Source organism: Phascolarctos cinereus, unplaced genomic scaffold, assembly GCF_003287225.1.
Source record: "Phascolarctos cinereus isolate Bilbo 61053 unplaced genomic scaffold, phaCin_HiC Scaffold_726;HRSCAF=1367, whole genome shotgun sequence".
NCBI classification, from domain to species: domain Eukaryota; kingdom Metazoa; phylum Chordata; class Mammalia; order Diprotodontia; family Phascolarctidae; genus Phascolarctos; species Phascolarctos cinereus.
Genome location: NW_027556098.1, coordinates 271,212,552 through 271,232,637, shown reverse-complemented (window position 1 = coordinate 271,232,637; position 20,086 = coordinate 271,212,552). Strand labels below are relative to the sequence as shown.

Genomic DNA, 20,086 nt, shown 5'->3' with positions numbered 1-20,086 from the left:
TGGAAAAATACAGGGAAACTTGAGTTACATTCTGGTCTCAGAAATTTATTTTTTCCCATTTTTAAAGTATCTAATAATTTTTAAAAGACAAGAGAGTTCATTTTACAAGTTAGACCCTCATAATTTTTTTTTAAAGATTCCTATATCTGATACAGGTTTTAGATAAAGACAGAAGCATCAAGTAGCATATAAAAACTGAAATTCTCTAAAGTTTCAGGTTTGGAGAAGCAAATTTAAGAGACTGTACTAAATTGTACTAAGTCTTGTTACAGGCAGGTTTTATGAGAATGATCTTAGGACCTTTACAAGTGATTTGCAATCAGACAAGCACAGCCCCCTTCATAACTATCCTGAGAATGAAGCCTGCTCCAGAATGTACAAGAGAAGATATCCAGGGACCAGATATCTGGGCCTCAAAATGTAATGATTAATATTGATAATCATTTTTATACTGCTTTGCCCTTTGGTGTTTATGTTCATGTCTAAGTTCTCTCAGTTTACTTGGTGACATGTAAATCTCTCTTCTTAAAATTAGTCCACTGTGAGCCCCATAAGTACTTTTGATCTGTAACCTAATTTATGTAATGCTGAACGCGAATTTATGAAAAAACATATAGATTACAGATAAGTAATCCATGGGGGAGTGGGGTGTCTACCCCCCCAATAAATCAAAAGGTGGAACTGAGGGGATTAGGACAGCAAATGGTTAATTGTGGGAATTGAGTGAACCATAGTAACTATCTTGTGACTCAGTTCTGGAGCTAGCTTAGTTACTATTCAATTATGGGTCTAGTCCAATTTCCGTCTTGTGAGAAAACTTTATTGCATTGTTTGAACCTAGCACTGCATGGCTGGGAAACTGGACCACTTCTCCCTGCAGCTTAGAGACCTATAACCAAGGACCTAGGGTTATGCTGACCAGAAACCCAACCAGATCCAAAGATTTAAACAAGTTTTCTCACAATTGTATATCTGAAGCAACCCATATGTTTTCTAAAAACTGGCCCCAATCAGTTATTGTTTCCATGTTCTTTTGATTGTTTACAGATGCTTGGTGGAAGTGGGATACCCATGTTTCTGAATTCAGGGAACTGCACCTGTTCACCCTCCCCCTTCCAACTTGGAAAGTCCCTAATTTTTCCTCCAATTAGAAATCAGATTACCTAATGTTTTATTGTTTGCTTTTAATTAATTGGCCTTATGTGATTAATTGTTTTAATGTATAAAAGTCTGTTTCCCCCTGTATGCAGGGTCTGGGTCTAAGCTGAGGAGATCTAGTCTTGATCTTTTAGGCAATAGGCATACATTGCTTAATAAATCGAAATGCTTGGAAGAGTAAACCTTTGTTTTCTTCAGTCATTTCATCTTTCACCTGCCACATCTCCTTCATTAGACTGCAAGCTCCCTCGTGTGCAGGGGCTATTTTTTGCTTTTCTCTATCTTCAGCAATTAGCACAGGTTCCTGGCACATAGTAAACGCTTAATACCTTTTTTTTGGTGGGGAGCCAATTGGGGTTAAGGAACTTGCCCAGGGTCACATGAGTACTAAGTGTATGAGGCCACATTTGAACTCAGTTCCTCCTGACTTTCAGGTCTGGTCGGCTATCCACTGCACCACCTAACTGCCCCAATAGCCTCTTAACTGACTATAATTGTGAAGGTAGAAATGACAAGGTCTGATAACAGATTGGACACGTGGGGTGTGTGCAAGTTAGATGTTGATGATGTTACAATTTGATAACTGTTATCAAACTGTTTTGATAATTTTAACATGACTGACTTTCTTTGTAACCCCATGTATTTTATTTTATGCATTTAAAAATTCTTGTGAGATGGGGTTCACAGGCTTCTCAGACTGCCAAGGGGGCCCATGTCCCCAAAATGACTAAGAATCTCTGCTTTAGAGGTAGATGCCAAAAAGAGATGAATTTGGAATTTTCAAAAAACAATGAAGCAAGTAGGGTCTGTACTTTTGAAGTTACAGGAAAACATATGCTAATCGGAAAATTTTATACCAACTACAACATAAACACCAACTTTTCTTCTCTTTCATAACACATTCCTTTCTGCTCACTCAAGTTCACCAACATATGAAATACAATTTGGAAATCAAGTAGTTCTGAAAAATTTTTCTAGGAGCGAAAAAGGAAAAAGAGGAGGGACTTTACCGTAATCTCTGGATATTAGAGGCAACGCCAGAAAGACGATATATTCCATCCACAATTCCATATCTCTCAATGAATGCAGTACAGCTCTGAAGAACCTGGGGCACTAAAGAAATTGATTTTTTAAAAAATTAAAATAATAGCAAATACTAACATGAGCTCAAAGTGCCACGGATAATGAGTTTATCAGTTCTCATATGCAAATCATATTCTGTACCAGCAGAGGAGAAATATTTGGATTATTTAGTAATTGTGGTGCACTTTAGTTGGTGGTTATACTTACTGCCGTTAGGCAAAATGAATAACAAATCTTGGGATAGTAAAGATAGGTTGTATTTCATAATATTTATGGTTAGGGAGTGGGTTCCTACATTATTAAGATAGTCAGTATTGTTTGTTCAGTCAGGCTCTGGGGCCTTTTGATTGTTAAGTACATCAGGCAAAAAAGAAATACAGCTGTTACACTAAATTCTGCACGTAGCAAAAAAAAAAGTATACAGTTGAATGCTCATCAGAAAGAAATAGAAAACAAAACACTAGTGTACAGTGTAATTAATAATTGTAACAAAGGTTTTGAAACCTTCAGCCATTTACACTAATTTTAGTTTTGTTCAAAATGTGTATTAACGTATAAAAATATAAGCTTGGCAACAGAACTTTTGCTAAATATTAAAACCTAAATCAGTTTATAAAAAGATGCAATTCTTTACTTTTACATTGATTACTAGTTTTCATGGTGTTTCTCAGATCAAAAGATGACCTCTTGTCAGGCCTATGAAGTCCTAAACAATATTTTATATTTATGTGGTCCTTCATAGTTAACTGAAGAATTTCCTCATAAAGATTCTATGAGGTGGATATTCTAAGTGTTGTTACCTTCATTTCAGATACGAGAAAACTGAACCTTAGAGATGTTAAGTGACTTGCTGTGGTCACACAGCTAGTAACTGGTAACACCAGAATTTGACCTGAAGTGTTCTCACTCCAAGTCCAAAGTTCTTTCCACTAATGTACACTGCCACGTCTCCTTGATTACAAGCATAACTGAACCTGTTATTCCAGTTAGACATAAATGTCTACCTTCTCTGGACTAGAAGCATTTAAGGTAAATGTCTTTGATTCATATTTGAATTTATAAAGAACAGAAATTAAAGTATAAAACTGGAGCTAAAATTATGGCCCTAGTTACCTCTTGTAGAACCCTGCAGCTCTGCAAATGTACTGGCTGAATCCATTCTTGCTGACCATCTGAATTACATTTGTCGGGTAACAACCTATCAAAGAAACCTATTTTTTCAACCTTTGCAGCATGATTAAGAGTTCTGGAATATTTTAGTCTCAATTAGTGTCATGCTTGTGTAATCTTGCTTCTCTTCAAGAAGTAAGCTATAAATAATCTTGAGGGAATATGGAGATTGGGTACTTACCTGAGTATAGCCTATTGGACCAATATAATAACAATAGATAAGTAACACAAGATTATTTTGTATTGTAATGTTCTCAGTGAATCTATCTTATCTGCCCAGAGAGAGATTTTTCTTAGGGCCATGTCACTGTACATACTTTATACACCTCACTGTACACAACACTGTAGAGGCCCTTAAAAAATACTTGCTGAATTGAACTAAATTAGTGTCAATTCCCTTCTATCTTCTTCATATACTGCTTTCACTCTTTACAGACAATTGGTATATATAGGTCATTCAGTTAAATTAGGAGCCTATGAGCTCAGCATTTACCTTCAAAACCAGAATTCAGAAGGTGTTCCCCCAGGTCACATCCAAATACCCTTTCTTTCAGAATTCCCCGCTGCTTCAGTTTCTGTTTTGTTGGACGAGACTTCATGAATGTTCGTAAGAAAGTGATAAGCTTTCCGTGTTTTTTGGATACTGCAAAAACAACAATAACAAATTCTTAATTGTGATATAGGAGGAATCACTTTACAGAGACCAACCACCAAATTCTATGAATCTACAGAGATACTGATTTTTTTTTCTGTTAAGAATCTGCAGCAGACTTTAAGGAGAAAAACTGACTTGCTTTAGGAATGACAACATAATGTTACCATTTATAATTGATTGGATCTCATTTTTAATTAAACAGCAAATACGTTATAGTATACTGTATCATTCCTCATTTTCATCCCTGTTGGCAGAATTTATAAAATTTATGTACAGTTATATAACCTCAGAATGGTAATTATCCTTTCCCAAACCTGTTCCTCTTCCTAATTCCCCACTTGTTCTAGTGGAATCACAGAATTACCTATTAATTCATGCTCAAAACTTAAGTGCTATCTTCTACTTTTTCCTTTTCTTCTCCTTGACCTTCCACATCGGTTCAGTTGAAAAATCTAGTTAATTCTACTCAGGCAATCTTGTTCTCATCACCTGCCTGGTCAGCTGCAATATCATTGGAACTGGACTACAGACCTGTAGATGTTTAATTTGGAAAAGAGTAGACTTGCACAAGGGGGAAATTATGGGCAGGCCATCACAGCTGTTCTTATGTATTAGTACTGCCACATGGAGGGGCAACTGGACTAACTATGTTTGGCCTTGCTGGGTAGGATGAGGAGAAATGGGTAGAAGTCTGACAGAAGCAGATTTATAAGCCTTGGTGTAAGGAAGAACACCAAACAAGTAGAGCATCCCCAAATGACATAGGATGCCTTGAGGATTACAGGGTTACTTCTTCCTTGAGCCCTTAAAAAAGCTTCTGGATGACATGTGTAATGCATAAAATATTAATTCATTCAAAAAGCATTTATTAAATGCAGAAATGACTAGAAGCATGGAGACCACTTGAGGGTATTATAATTGTCTAGGTAAAAGCTGTTAAGGACATGAATTAAACAAATGACCATGAATGAAAATAAGATGGATGTAAGAGATATGAAGATAACATTGGCAACTGACTGGATATGAGGGAAGAACTGAGAATTACTTAAAGGTTATGAAGTCTTGGTGACTGGAAGGGTGGTGGTGCCCTAATTAGAATCAGAGAAATTAAGAAAAGGGAAAGTTTCAGGGGGAAAAAAATAATGATTTCTGTTTTGAAACATGTTGATTTTAAGATGCTCATGGGGCAACCAGCTGGAAATATCTAACAAGCAATTAGTGAAGCGGGACTGGAGCACAGGAAAGTAGTACGAATAGATGAAAGACTCTCAGGGTCAGATTTAAAGCTGCAAGTGACCTTAGAGGTCATCTAGTTGAACTGCATATTTTACAATACAGGAAACCAAAGTCCAGGGAGAGAAAATGATTTGAACAAGGTCATACAGGTATTAAGCAGCAGTGCTGAGATTTGAACCCAGGTCCTATGACTAGAAATCCAGTGTTCTTTCTATTTATTACCTCTACATAGAAATGCTAGCTGACTTGGAAAGCTGATGATATTTGCTAGTGAGGCATAGATTGGATTACATGGCCTCTGAGGTTTCTTCTAATTGTTAAATTCCGTAGCTTCTTCTGTCTCACAGTCTCTGCCCCCTAGTGCCTTCCTTTTGAGATTACAACCAATTTACCCTATTATATGTATATAGTTATTTACATGTTCTCTCCCCCTATTGAATGGGATCTACAATTAATACATCCCCTTGGTACCATGTTAATATTCCTTATGGAATCTGATCACGTTAGAAGTGTAGAAGAGTAGAAAGAGCACTGGCTCTGGAGTCAGAGGGCTTGAGTTCAAATTCCACTGCTGATAGCTTTTAACTTACATGATCTTGGGCACCTGGACAGCACCAGACCTTAGTTTCTTCATCTAGGAGTTGGAACAGATGGTCTCTGAGGTCTCTTCTAACTCTTGGTCTATGATCTATCAAATCTGTTTACTACTTCCTAGCTTCCTATTGCTGCCATTTGGAATCTTATCCATCTTTCCTATACCTAGTTCAAGTGTCGTCTCCTGATCACCTCAATCAGAAACTGAGTTTTCCTCCTTGGAACTCACATTACACTTCTGGGTTTATCATGATCTCTTTTGTATTATTATTATTTGTATACATAAGTAAGTTCCATTAGGGAAGGGATTTTTTGTGTTATCTATCTTTGTATCTGCCCTAGTGCCTAGGGGCTTTGTTTACTAACTTGAACCACAGTATCCTGTGACCACTCAATCAAGTTAGGAAAGTAAATAATCTTTTAAAGTACATTTATGGCTCCTAATACCAAAACAAGTACTTATTAAATGCCTACTGTGTGTCAGGTACTGTGATAAGCTGTTGAGTGGTTTCAGTTGTGCTCAACTCTCCATGTTTCCATTTTTGGGGTTTTCTTGGCAGAGATACTGAAGAGCCATTTCCTTCATTTGGGAAACTGAGGAAAAGAGGGTTAAATGACTTGCCCATGGTCACACAGCTAGTAAGTGTATGAGGCCATATTTTAACTCATGTCCTCATGACTCCAGGGCTGCCATTCTATCCACTGTGCCACCTAGCTGCCAACTATGATAAGTATTCAGAGTGCAAAGATGAAAATGATACAGTCCTTCATCTAGAGTAGCTTACACTCTATAGGGGAGACAAAATGTACACATATACAAAATAAATACAAAGTAACAGGGAATGGGCACTAGCATTGGAGTAAATAATGAAAGGCTCCATGTAGAAAGTGGTTTTTGAGTCAACAAGCATATATTAAATGCTTACTGTATGTTAGGCATGGTGCTATATACTGAAGATACAAATAAAGGCGGTAAAAACAGTATTTGCTCTCAAGTAGCTCATATTCTAATGGGGGAGACAACATGTAAATAATTTCTAAATTTATATGTATAATATACACATACATGTATATATACATAGACATATGATGCACACAAAGTAAATTGGAGGTAATCTTAGAAAGAAGGCACTAGAATTTTTTTTTTCATTGTTACCACTGGAAGCTTTAATAATATTGAACAAGTTCTATTGTCACTAACATACTATACAAATTAAAGGATATACTTTACAAATTCTAGACTTTTATCTTTGCACCCCCCAGTGCATAACACAGTGCCTGGTACATCAAATGCTTGTCAATGAATTCATCAAACAAGTTAGGGCAGCATCCTGTATTCACTGAAAGCTTATCACTGTTGATGGTGTAGTAGAGAGTAAGGGGAAAGTAAGACAGAAACAATGATTTTAAAGGGATTTAATTTTTGTTATACTATACATATATATATATATATATATGTATTCTTGTGCATTGTAACTAGCTAATACATCAAAAATTAAATATTGTTTCACTATAAATACTAGAGACATTCAGAAAAGCAAACCATATAATGTAACTCAAAATTCCGTAGTCTAACTTTCATATTAGAATATCACATTATAAAGTAATCTAAAAAGTCTCTCACCCTTATCTGAACAGGGTGGGACTGACATGAAACCTGGCTCTTTCAAACCTAAACCAAAGCACACAAAACCAGTTTTTCTAGAAGTTAAACACTTTAAAATATAGCATATAACTAACTTAGTATCTTTATGGTTAATCTTTATAACACCAGTAACTAGTTTATGACAATGAGCTGAAAATATTAACTCAATAAAAATGTACTGGACTTTGAAAGAGATGGGTGGAGTATATACAATCAAGGAAGGTTCTCTAGAATTACTGCTAGTCTCTTAGAATTACTGCCATATACTGGATGAAGTTTGCTTTTATTTATGAAATTCTGTAAGACACTTATTCTCAAGCATCTTTTCTTCTTTCAAACTAGGTTTTTTTCCCCAAATATTAAGAACATGACAGTATTTTTCCTCAAGTCCTTCACTGCTATCCCCCGACTCACCCCCCAAAAATACTTTTTACTTTTAGGTCAAAATAATCTTTAAATCTACTATTTACTATAAGAAGTCATGATGAGAGAAGAACATAGAGTAGATGGCCAGGTTAGGACTATGTCACATGGCTTTCATGCCCACTGAAGCTGGCTTCTGCATTATATATGTACATTTTTCCTGTTGTTTATCTCCAATTTACCCTGTATATACTTTATATATACATAGTTGTTTGCATGTGGTCTCCCTCATTAGAACGTGAGCTCCATGGGGCACAGACTATTTTTGCCTTTCCATCATTAGTGTTTAATGCAGTATTTGGCACAGAGTAAGCACTCAGTAAATCTTGCTGACTGTACACGTTGCCGTCTTATCAGAATGTAAGCTACTAGAGTCAGAGGCTGGATTTGTTTTTTTGTTTAAATCCCCAGTACTTATCAATCTCTATTTACTAGTAATAATAAATGCATGTTGACTGATATACCAATATTAGTGACTGTCTATTCTGTTTACCAGTAATTCTGAGATATCCAGATATTTTTACATTAGAACAAATATAAATATCCATGTTGGCACTAAAAACTGTCATAGCTTCTGGAAATCTTCCCAGCTAGGCGTGATGTGAGACCAGGAAGGACTGGAACACAATAAATTTCTCACAGTGCATTGATATGAATGCAGGTACCCTGGCACACACCTCTAGGTTTCTTTGATTACAAGGTGTTTTTTTTTTTAACATCCTAAGAAAGAACTAGACCAGAACTGAATGAAAAGTATAATGTCTGTAAAGGTATTAAAGTCTGTCCAATTAAATTCAACCAAGATCCTCTTAAGGGACAACACAAATCTATGTAAATGTAGTGTTTAATTTTGCTGCTATGACCAGTTAATTCTCATGTTTTGCAAACAATAATCTATTTGAAATTCCTTTCAGGAATTTCATGTTTTCACGTTTTCAGAAGCTCATAAAAGCTGTTCACAGAAATAAAATAATATGTATCATTTTATTTCTTAGTTAAATATTTTCTGGGATTGGGAAGTTATTTTTCTTAAAATAATTTTAAAAATCTTTAAAACACTAAGAAAACCAATTCTCATCCATAAACCACAGATCAACTCAATATTTTAAGTTCAAACCAGAGCAGCATATGGAATTTCTTTTATCAGCTTCAAGCTTGCCTTCTTACATGTCCCATGAAATATAACTTTGTAGAATACTATCTTGTTCAAAGAAACATGAGAACACTTGTATCAACGGATACAGAGTAAAGGGAGATGTGTAGATTTATTCTGTCAAATGACTATGCTTATTTGTCAAAAGGGAAGGTTGCATACTGTTTCTTTTTTAAGGGGATGAGTAATAGTGATGAAAAAAAAGAGGGTCAATAAAGCATTAAAAGCACACAGAAAGAACAAAAGGAGTTTCAGAAGACAGAAATGCAACTAACATGTTGTATTACTTATTTGTTTTTTATAAAAAATAAAACTATATATTAGAGAGATTTACAGCTTCACATACATCCTCTATTCTTTGCAGATAGAAATGTTCATGTTAATTACAAGTACAGAATAACAAAAAAAAAAATTAAAAACAAAACAAAATGTCTAATCTAAAAAAAAATGCCAAAGTAACAGAATTTCCTTTAAAACAATAAGTATAATTAAGCAAAACAAAATCACACATTGGCCAAATATGAAAATGCACATCTTATTTTGTACCTCTGGTCCATACTGTTTTAGTCATACTGTATATTATATTCCTAATGCTGTTTGTTTCACTTTGCTTCCCATGCTTCTCTAAATTCTTAACATCTGGTTTCCTGGAATACACTCCTCCCCCCCCCGTGTGTGTGTGTGTGTGTGTGTGTGTGTGTGTGTGTGTGTGTGTGTGTGTGTGTGTGTGAGATGAATGATGGATGATCCTTCCCTCAACTCCCATTAAAATTAAGTTTCTCAAAAGTGGGGTCTGTCTGATTTACCATCCTTGGTATCTCACACATAGAAGGTGCTTTTATAAAAGCTTGGACCAAAATAAATCTTAAACCCTGGAGAATGTGATTCTTTAGTTCTTCTCCATCCCAGATCCACTTTCCAGGAAATCCTTTTCCCCAGGCACCTAAGGGGAACTTGTCTACACTTGCAGAGTGAAGGGGAATGTGTTGATTTAGTTTTTTGTCAATTAACTATGCTTATCTTTCAAAAGGGAAAGTTTTTTGTGTTTTGTTTTTAAACAGGGATGAGTAGTAGTGATTTAAAAAAGTGTCAACAATTGGAAGAATTTTGGGCAATTCTAAGAACAAACTTGAGAGTTACAAAGACTAGGGAGCTATAGGTTTGGTCCATGATTGGTCCATGACTGCCTGGAATCCCCTAAATCTATTAACTGGAGTCTTGATATTTCTAGTATTTTAGGATGTGCATGACAAAGATCTCACTCCTTTTTAACTTTCTTGGTAATGCTTTTACTTTTCAATTAACAGAAGATCCAGGATACTCCCTGACAGTTCTGACTGGGGAATCTAGGACTCAAACTTGGCTATAGAAATCACTATTCAATAAAAACCTGGCAATGTATGTAGCTAGGACAAATAGCATAAAATCTATATTTAATGCCTGGACACCAAAGCACCACAAAAAGTCTGTAACATGGTTCACTAAAATCTATAAAACATTCACCCTTAGAATTCAATTCTATTACATTCAACAAACATCTATGTATCTGTTATATTCAAGACACTAAACAAAGCTCTGTGGGTGTTGTAAAGTCAAGCAATCAATTCAGGGTTAAAACCTAACAGGGAGCTGATACCCAAGAAAACTAAGGAGACAGTAATACAGTATCTATTTGCCCTTCATGAAATAAAATAAGCAGACCACTTAATTTCTCCATACTATAGGCAACTGTCTATAAGTTACAGAGAAGTTGTAGACAAGTTGTAGACATGGATTAGTGGAAGGAGTTTTCATAATGGGAATTCCCTCCACCAGTGAAATCACAGATTCCAACTACAAACAAAATGACAAGCTCTCTCTCCAAGGAATTTGTAATCTACTAGGGAATGTTTACAAGTTCCAGTCTTCTCTTCTTTAGACCAAGTGGCACAATGTCAGAGTTGTATACAAACTTTGGAAAACTAAAACAACAGCAACACAATAAGATATAGGATAGGAAGTAGGATGACCCGAGTTTCCTGACTTAAGACATAAACACTAGCCTCTGAGAAATAAGCTTGAATATGTATTGCTGCATTATTTAAAATGCATAAAGAAAAAAGAATAACCTCTTTAATAATGAACAAAAAAAAAGACTGGTAAATATATTTAAGACAAAATCGTATTTAAATTAAAATCAGAAAAAAAATAGGGCTGCATCAATTGGGAATGGCTGAACAAGTGGTATATGAATGTAATGGAATACTATTGTGCTATAAGAAATGATGAGCAAGCAGACTTCAGAAAAACCTGGAAAGACTCGCATGGACTGGTGCTGAGTGAAGTGAGCAGAACCAGAAGAATGTTATACACAGTAACAGCCACACTGTGTGATGACTAACTTTGACAGACTTAGTTCTTCTCAGCAATGCAAGGATCTAAAAGACAACTCCAAAAGACTCATGATGGAAAAATGCTATCCACATCCAGAGAAAGAACCGTGGAGGCTGAATGCAGATCAAAGCACACTATTTGCTCTTTTTATTCTTCTTCTGTTTTGTTTTGTTTCTTCTTTCTTGTGGTTCCTCCTACTGGTTTTAATTCTTCTTTACAACATGACTAATGTGAAAATATGTTTAATAGGAATGTATATGTGGAGACTGTATCAGACTGCACACCATCTTGGGGAGGAAGGGGGAGAAAATTTAAAACTCAAAAGCTTATGTAAGTGAATGCTGAAAACTAAAAATTAATTAATTAATTAAAAAATAGGGCTGAAGACAATCTAAAAAGGAACAATAACTTGAAGAAAGGGCAGTGAGATACTAGGAACAAACTAAAAGATTATACATTCACACTGTGGCATGATATATTTTTCTTAGCATAATATGGCTAATATTAGATATTAGGGAGGGGAAAATGCAAAGATAAATAGATCTAAATAAAAAGTTGGACACAAGCGTAAAAAGCTGGACACAAAAGCACTGTTACGACTTTCTAAGACTATAAAAACTATGAGATAGCTTTGAGCCTTGAATCTGAACTTTGTACTTTCAAATGGAAAGACTAAGAATTCAAAGCACAGGGGCTTTACATTTTCTTTGCAATGCAACCATTTATTTGTTTAAATGCCCATCATCAGTGTATTTTTGTTGTACAGCATACTCACTTTCACATTTCATCTGTTGTTGTCTAAAAGAATCTCAGATGAGCCACATACAAAGACATTTACACCATCTGACAAAAGAGATTATATATATGGTTGCTAATTTCAGATCAATCCATTTTTTTCCTTCAGTGTGGGGGGAAAATGTTGAAATCCAGGATCAAAAAAAAATGGAGAAGAGGAGAGACATGAGCAATGCAAAAACTTCTAAGCCCAAGCTTTACTTCTTCCCATTTCCTCAAGCATTTGATGTAGAAGAAAGAACACTAGATTGGGTCAATATTACTGGGGTTCTAGTCCCAGTTCTCTTATTAGGATATGTCTTTAGAAGATAAACTTCATCTTCCCAGGCCTTAGACTACTTATTTGTAATATGCACACATTGGATTGGATCGTATCTAAGAGTCAAAAATTATAGATTCGGCACTTCAGAGGTCATGTAGTCCAATCCATACCTGATCCATAATTACCTTTATAACATTCTTAATAAGTGACGACTTGTCTTCAGATTCTTCTTGAAAACCAGGGGAAAATTCACTTACACCCCAAGGAAAACCATTTCACTTTTAGACAACTCTGATAATTAGAAAATTTTCTTTTTATCATGCCAAAAATCTGCTGCTCAGCAACTCCCACTGACTGCTCCTAGTTCTGCACTTTAGCTAAGGACAAATAAAAACACCCTCACCAAGCCACATGTCAGTCTTCCAAATACAAAGACAGATACTATGCTTCCCTTTAGTCTTATGCACCCAGAAGTGATATAATAGTACAGATATGGACCTTTTATCTCTGAAATAAGAGGATTCTACAATTAATGTTTGTTGGTATTCAGTTGTGTCTAACTCATGATCTCCTTTGGGGTTTTCTTGGCAAAGATACTGGAGTGATTTGCCTTTTCTTTCTCTGGCTCATTTTACAAATGAATACACTGCGGCAAACAAAGTTAAGTGATTTGCCTGGAATCACAGAGTTAGTAAGTGTCTGAGGACAGATTTAAACTCAGGAAGATGAGTTTTTCTGACTCCAGGCCCAGCAGTCTATCCACTGTGCCACCTAACTGCCCCTATAATTAATGAGTCAAAGGCAAATAATTTTAGAAACAAACTAGACAATAATAGACATGTGACAGTCCAAAGGAGAATGGAAAAATTAAGGATGGAAAACTCCATTTCTTCCCAAGTTTTTTGGGTTTGGGAAGACAGAAAAGGACTTTCAAATTTTGGGGGAAAGAAGTATATTAAGAAAAGAGCACTGCTAGAGAAATAAACTTTAATAATTCAGAAGGCGTTGGGCTTCTCTCCTGGAGCTGGTCTGGCTACAATATCAGAGCTAGTGGGTGAGGCTAAAGCTGAAAAAACTGCACTTGTTTAGGGTAATGGAGAAGGAAGTAGATATAATGTCACTCTACCAATCAAATATCATTAAAGTATTTATGCCACTCATTTAACCACTAATCAGAGGAGTAGGTTTGGAGCCAAAGAACCTAGGTTAAAGCCTATTACTGTTTTCAAGGTTACCAGATTTAATCCCCCTGCCTATTTTTTTAAAAGAAAATCAAACTGCTTTACAGTTGTGTTACAGTATTGAGAGAGAATTATGTTGAATGAATGATAAACACTTTGACAGAAACCCAGCTAAGCTTCAATATGAAAATAAATGACAAGACCAGTAAAGATGGTAGGGTAAGAGGAAGAAATACAAATTACTTCTCCTCTCACCAACAAATACTTCATGAAAAAAAAAAAAAACATAGGGCACCAGACTGGGTCAAGATCAGGAAATCCAAGAAAAAAAAGTCATTTTTCCATCATGTGTCAGCATCAGAAGACAGAAGTCTAGAGGTACTGGGAACTGGGTGTAGCTAGGAAGGTGCCAACAAGGAGCAAATCTATAATTCTATTTCCAAACTTAAATAATGGTCAAGAGTTTGCAAAGCGTGGACCAGGAAGGCAGTGATCTAACTTTGCCTGGGTGCCAATTTTGCCAAATTTGCCTGTGATCCAACACTGTGACAGTATGCCGGTTTCCAAAGTCAGCCACTTGTCAGATTCTTGAATAACACAGAAATAAAGCTGCATTATGACCCCTAGAAAATAGAAATCATGAACCAACAAAATTGACAGGCCCTCTGAAGTGCTAAGAGTCTAGCACTAAAAAGTCCAAATTTGTGAAGGAAGACTAGAAGAATGAGTAAATCATAGCATCTAAATACTTAAAGGAGGCAAAGAATAGCACATGTCCATAACTCCTGCTACTCAGGTGGATTATTTAAGTTCAGGAGTTCTGAGCTACAAGACTGCTAAATCAGATTGGATATAAATACTAAGTCTGGCACCAATATGGTGAGCCTCTGTGAGTGGAGGGCCATCAGGCTGCTTAAGGAAGAATGAATCAATTCAGGTCATAAAAATGAAGGAAGATAAAACATCTGTGGCAATCAGTATTACAATCAGGTATATAAATTGCTACTCAACTTCCAGCTTGATGATACTGGATGGTTCAATGGCCAATTAAAAACAAAAACAAACACCAAAAGGAAAAGTTAAATGAGTTATAGAGAGAATTAGACAGTAATATTATTATATTAGAAAACCAGAATACTCATTTCAAACCTAGACCAAACAACAACAAAAACTAAGAAAAGTTAAAGACCAGAATAGAATTTTTGAAAAGATATGATATACATAAACACAAATTTGTGTATATGTACATATACATATATTTTACACATTATGATTAATAAATGGGAACAGCAAGGAGTATACATATTCTTGAGTGTGAATGGTACCTTTACAAAAACCGACCATGCATTAGAGCATAAAAAAACTCACCCAAAGTGGAGGAAAGAAATATTAGCCACATTTTTAATGACCACAATGCAAAAAAACAAAATCAATACAGGGTCATTGAAGAAAGGATTACAAATGGACCGGAGGATAACTAAGCTTTCTCCTAAAAACTGGTGGGTCAAAGAGCAAAGTACAAAAACAAAAGATAATTTCATTACAGCTAATAAATAATAAGTCAACATAGCTAAAAATTCTGAATGCAGCAAAAGCAGTTCACAGGGAAAATTTTATATTTCAAACAATTTTGATTAACAAAAGAGTGCAAATACAAATCAATGAAATGGAAATGAAATTAAAACCTAAAAAAAAGGATTAAAAAATTAAACACTGGGGCAGCTAGGTGGTGCAGTAGATAGAGCACCGGCCCGGAAGTCAGGAGGACCTGAGTTCAAATCCGGCCTCAGACCAAAACACTAGACACTTAACTAGCTGTGTGACCCTGGTCAAGTCACTTAACTGCCTAAAAAATTAAAATAAAAAAAAAATTAAACACCAAGATAGAAATTATGAAAATCAAAAAAGAGATGAACAAAATTTATAGAAAACAATATTTAATTAAAACCAGGAGCTGTTTTTTTTTTGGGGGGGTGAGGATTAGCTAATTTTATTTTTAAAAAGAGGAAACCAAAGCATCAGTATAAAAAATAAAAAGAATTCAGAACAAATTAAGAAATGAAGGAATTGAGGAAACTACTTTGCTCAATTACATTTTTGCCAAAAACTTGACAAGTTAAATGAAATAGATGGATATTGATAAAAACATAAAATTCCTGCCTAGCCATACCAGATCTAAAACTATATTATAAAGCAGCAAACATTAAAACTATTTGGTACTGGCTAAGAAATTGACTGGTGGATCAGTGAAATAGGTTAGGTACACAAGACACAGTAGTCAATGATATAGTAATTTACTGTTTGATAAACCCAAAGACTCCAGCTTCTGGAATAAGAACTCACTATTTGACAAAAACTCCTGGGAAAACTAGAAAAGAGTATGGCAGAACTTAGGCATAGACCAACAGGCCACACCCTATACCAAGAAGGTCAAAATAGGTACATGATTTAACATAAGGTATGACACTATAAGAAAATGAGGAGAGCAAGGAATAGTTTACCTGTCAGATATATGGAAAAGGGAAGAATTTATAACCAAACAAGATAGAGATAGATATAAATGCAAATGGATAATTTTAATTACATTAAATTAAAAAGGTTTTGCACAAACAAAACCAATGCAACCAAGATTACAAGGAAAGTAGAAAGCTAGGAAACAATTTTTAAAGCCAGTGTTTCTAATAAAGGCCTCATTTCTAAATTGTATAGAGAACTAAGTCAAGTTTATAAGAATACAAGTCATTCCCCAACTGATAAATGGTCAAAGGAGATGGAACAGTAAGTCATTAGATGAAGAAATTACAGCTATCTATATTTATATGAAAAAATGCTCTAAATCACTCTAATTAGAGAAATGAAAATTAAAACAACTCTAAGGTACCACCTCAAATCTAAAAGATTAGCTAATATGACAGAAAAGGAAAATGATAAATGTTGGGAAAATGAGAACACTAATGTATTGTTGGTGTAGTTGTGAACTGATCCAACCATTCTGGAGACCAATATGGCACCATGCCGAAAAGATCAAACTGTGCATACCCTTTACTAGTCTGTATCCCAAAGAGATCATAAAAAATGGAAAAAGGACCCACACGTACAAAAATATTTATAGCAACTCTTTTTGTGGTGGCAAAACATTGGAAATTGAGGGGATGCCCATCAATTGGGGAATGGCTGAACAAGTTATAATATATAAATGTAATAGAATGCTATTGTTCTATAAGAAATGATGAACAGGCTGATTTCAGAAAAACCTGGAAAATTAAATGCTGAGTGAAGTGAGCAGAACCAGGAGAACACTGTACACAGTATGAACTACATTGTATGGGAATCAACTATGACAGACTTAGCTCTTCTCAGCAATGAAATGATCCAAGACAATTCCAAAAGACTTGTGATGGAAAATGCTGACCACATCCAGAGAAAGAACTATGGAATCTGAATGCAGATCAAAGAATACTATTTTTACTTTAAAATTTTTTTTGTGGTTTTTTCTTTCTCATGGTTTTCCCCTTTTGTTCTCATTCTTCTATCACAACATGATTAATGTGGAAATATGTTTAACATGATTATACATGTATAATCTATATCAGATTGCTTGGTGTCTTGGGGAGGGGGGGATGGAAGGAGGGGAGGGGGAATGGAAGGAAGGGAGGGAGAAAAATTTGGAACTGAAAATCTTATAAAAGTGAATGTTGAAAACTACATCACACATAATTGGAAAAAAATAAAATTATTAAGGGGGAAAACCCATAAAATTCCTGGGCTAACAGAACAAGAAATAGAAAATGTATAACTCAATGAATAACCCAACATCATAAAAGAAAACTTAATAAGCCAAAAATGAACTCCCAAAGTGGGGGACAAGGACCTATAGGATTAAATAAATTTATAAGTGGATTTTATTAGACATTCAAAGAATTAATTTTAGTATTACATAAACTATCTGAAAAAGCAGGAAAAGATCCCTACTAAATTCTTTCCATGGTATAAATATAGTCTTAATACCTCAAAACAGAGAGGGAAAAAAAAACAGACATTCATAATGAAAGCTGATGCAAAATTTTTAAATAAAATATTGGCAAAAAGGCTATATAGTATCTTATCAAAATAATACAGAATGATCAGGCGAGATTTATACCAGAAATGCAGGGCTGATTCAATATTTAAAAAGTAACATTATATAAAACATTAACAACAAGAGCAAAAATAATGATTATATTACCATGTAGGAAAAGTTTTTGATAAAGCACAACATCTATTTCCATTTTTTAAAAAGCTAAAAAACACAGATCTTCCCTTAACATGAAAAGGAGTATTCATCTTAAATTGAAAGCCAGCTTTACACAAAGGGAATAACTACAGAGGCCTTTCCCATAATCAGCAGAAAAACAAGGATGTCCATCATCACAATTATTACTTTATGTGGTACTAGAAATGATAGCTGTAGCAATAAAGCAAGAAAAAGAAATTGAGGAAATAAACATTTGGAGAGATGAAATAAAATTATCTCTTTCTGACTCCAGAGAATCAACTAAGAATTCATTAAGAATTAGTTGATATATTAGTAACTTCAGCAAAAGTGAAAGAAATAAAATAAACATCAAGAAATTATGAATGTTTTTGTATGTTACCAACAAGAACCAGAAGAAAGGGATAGAGATGCCATTTAAAGTAACCACAAAAGTAAAAAATATTTGGGAATCTAACTACCAAGGAACACGTAGAAATTATATTAGTATAATTATAAAACACTAATAGAAATAAAGACTGTTCTGTCAATTCAGTCATGTCCAACTCTTCACGACCTCATTTGGTTTTTTTTTGTTTGTTTTGTTTTGTTTGCAAAGGTACTGGAGTGATTTGCCATTTTCTTCTCCAGCTAATTTTACAGAGAGGAAATTGAGGTAAACAAGGTTAAGTGACTGGCTCAGGGTCATACAGGGACCACGTATCTGTGTTCTCCCTCCTCATTTCCATCTCCTGGCTTCCTTTAAGTCTCTGTTAAAGCTGTACCTTATGTTAAAAGCTTTTCCTAGTCCTATTCTTAGTGCCTTCTCGCTGAGATTATCCCCAATTTATCCCATATTTATATTGTTTGTACACAGTTGTTTTCATGTTATCTTCCCTATTATATTGTGAGCTCTTTCAGAGCAGAGACTAGATCTTTTTTTTTTTTGGTAACTTTTTGGTTTTTGGTTTGTTTGTTTTGTTGGGGGGTTTTTTTGTTTGTCTGTTTGCTTCTCTTTGTATCCCCAGAACTTTGTATAGTGCTTGGTACATAGTAGGTAATTAATGCTTATTTTACTGACTGAAACAAAAAAAAATTTATTTGATGATGCTATAAAAAGAGATACTAAAGAGTTCACTTTTTCAATCCACAAAGCTATGAAAATCATTTTCCTAATGTATAAATCTTAACGTCACAGATTCAGTTGGAAGGAACATAAAAGATCATCTACTTCAAAGCCCTCAATTTATAGACAACCAAACTGAGGGCCAGAGTTAAAGTGACTTGCCTATAGTTACATAGGGTATTAAGCCACAGAGCCAGGATTTAAGAGAAGTGCTGTAATTCTAAATCCAGACCTCCTTCCATCAACTCCTCTCACTCCTGCTCAAAAACCCTTAATGACTCCTTTTTTGACCATGGGATAAAATACAAACTCCAAAACCTGAAACATAAAGCACTCCACAATCTGGCTTCAACCTACCTTTTCTCTCTTTTGCCTTGTTCATTACCTGCTCTGTATTATATTTATATGTGAACATATCTTGACACTAACTGTAGAACATAAGCTTTCTGTGGTCAAGAATTGTGGGTTTACTGAATGTTTACTGAACAATAGTCCACTCCCTTAAATAAAGAGGACCTGGTCATACATAGTCATTAATGAAATAGTCATCCAGTACCTGTTTATGTGATTTTGCCCTAGATTTTTAATTTCTTATTGAGTCATTAGCTTCTACCTGACCAATTACAATTCTTAAGATGTTACTTTATACAGTGAGATGTTGTACCTCTTTTGCCAATTGGCCAATTCTGATTTTTTGTGCCTCTTTTACTAAGCTGTTAATTCCCTTTTCATAATTTTCTTACATTGCTCTCATTTATTTTCCTATTTTTTCCTTCACTGTTCTTATTTAATTTTTAAAATAATTTTTCTAGCTCCTTTTAAAAAAAAATCTTTTGGAGGCAGAGCCAAGATGGCAGAGCAAAGACAGGGAATCACCTGGGCTCTCCCCCCAAACCCTCCAAATACCCTTACATAATGGCTCTAAGCAAATTCTAGAGGAGCAGAACCCACAAAAAAGAGTGAAGCAATTTTCCAGCCCAAGACAACTTAGAAGGTTGGCA

General features: G+C 35.0%; 1 protein-coding gene across 4 annotated transcripts in view; it reads right to left on the bottom strand.

Annotated features, from left to right (window-relative positions):
* ARHGAP32 (Rho GTPase activating protein 32) overlaps positions 1-20,086 on the bottom strand; it is a 359,487-nt gene that overhangs the window by 37,511 nt on the left and 301,890 nt on the right. For all 4 annotated transcript variants that reach the window (XM_020963784.2, XM_020963787.2, XM_078147104.1 and 1 more), the window contains 2 exons: positions 3,905-4,054; positions 2,169-2,271 (listed from right to left, as the gene is read on the bottom strand). In XM_020963784.2, coding sequence (XP_020819443.1) covers positions 2,169-2,271; positions 3,905-4,054 — 253 coding nt within the window. The remainder of the gene's footprint in view (positions 1-2,168; positions 2,272-3,904; positions 4,055-20,086) is intronic.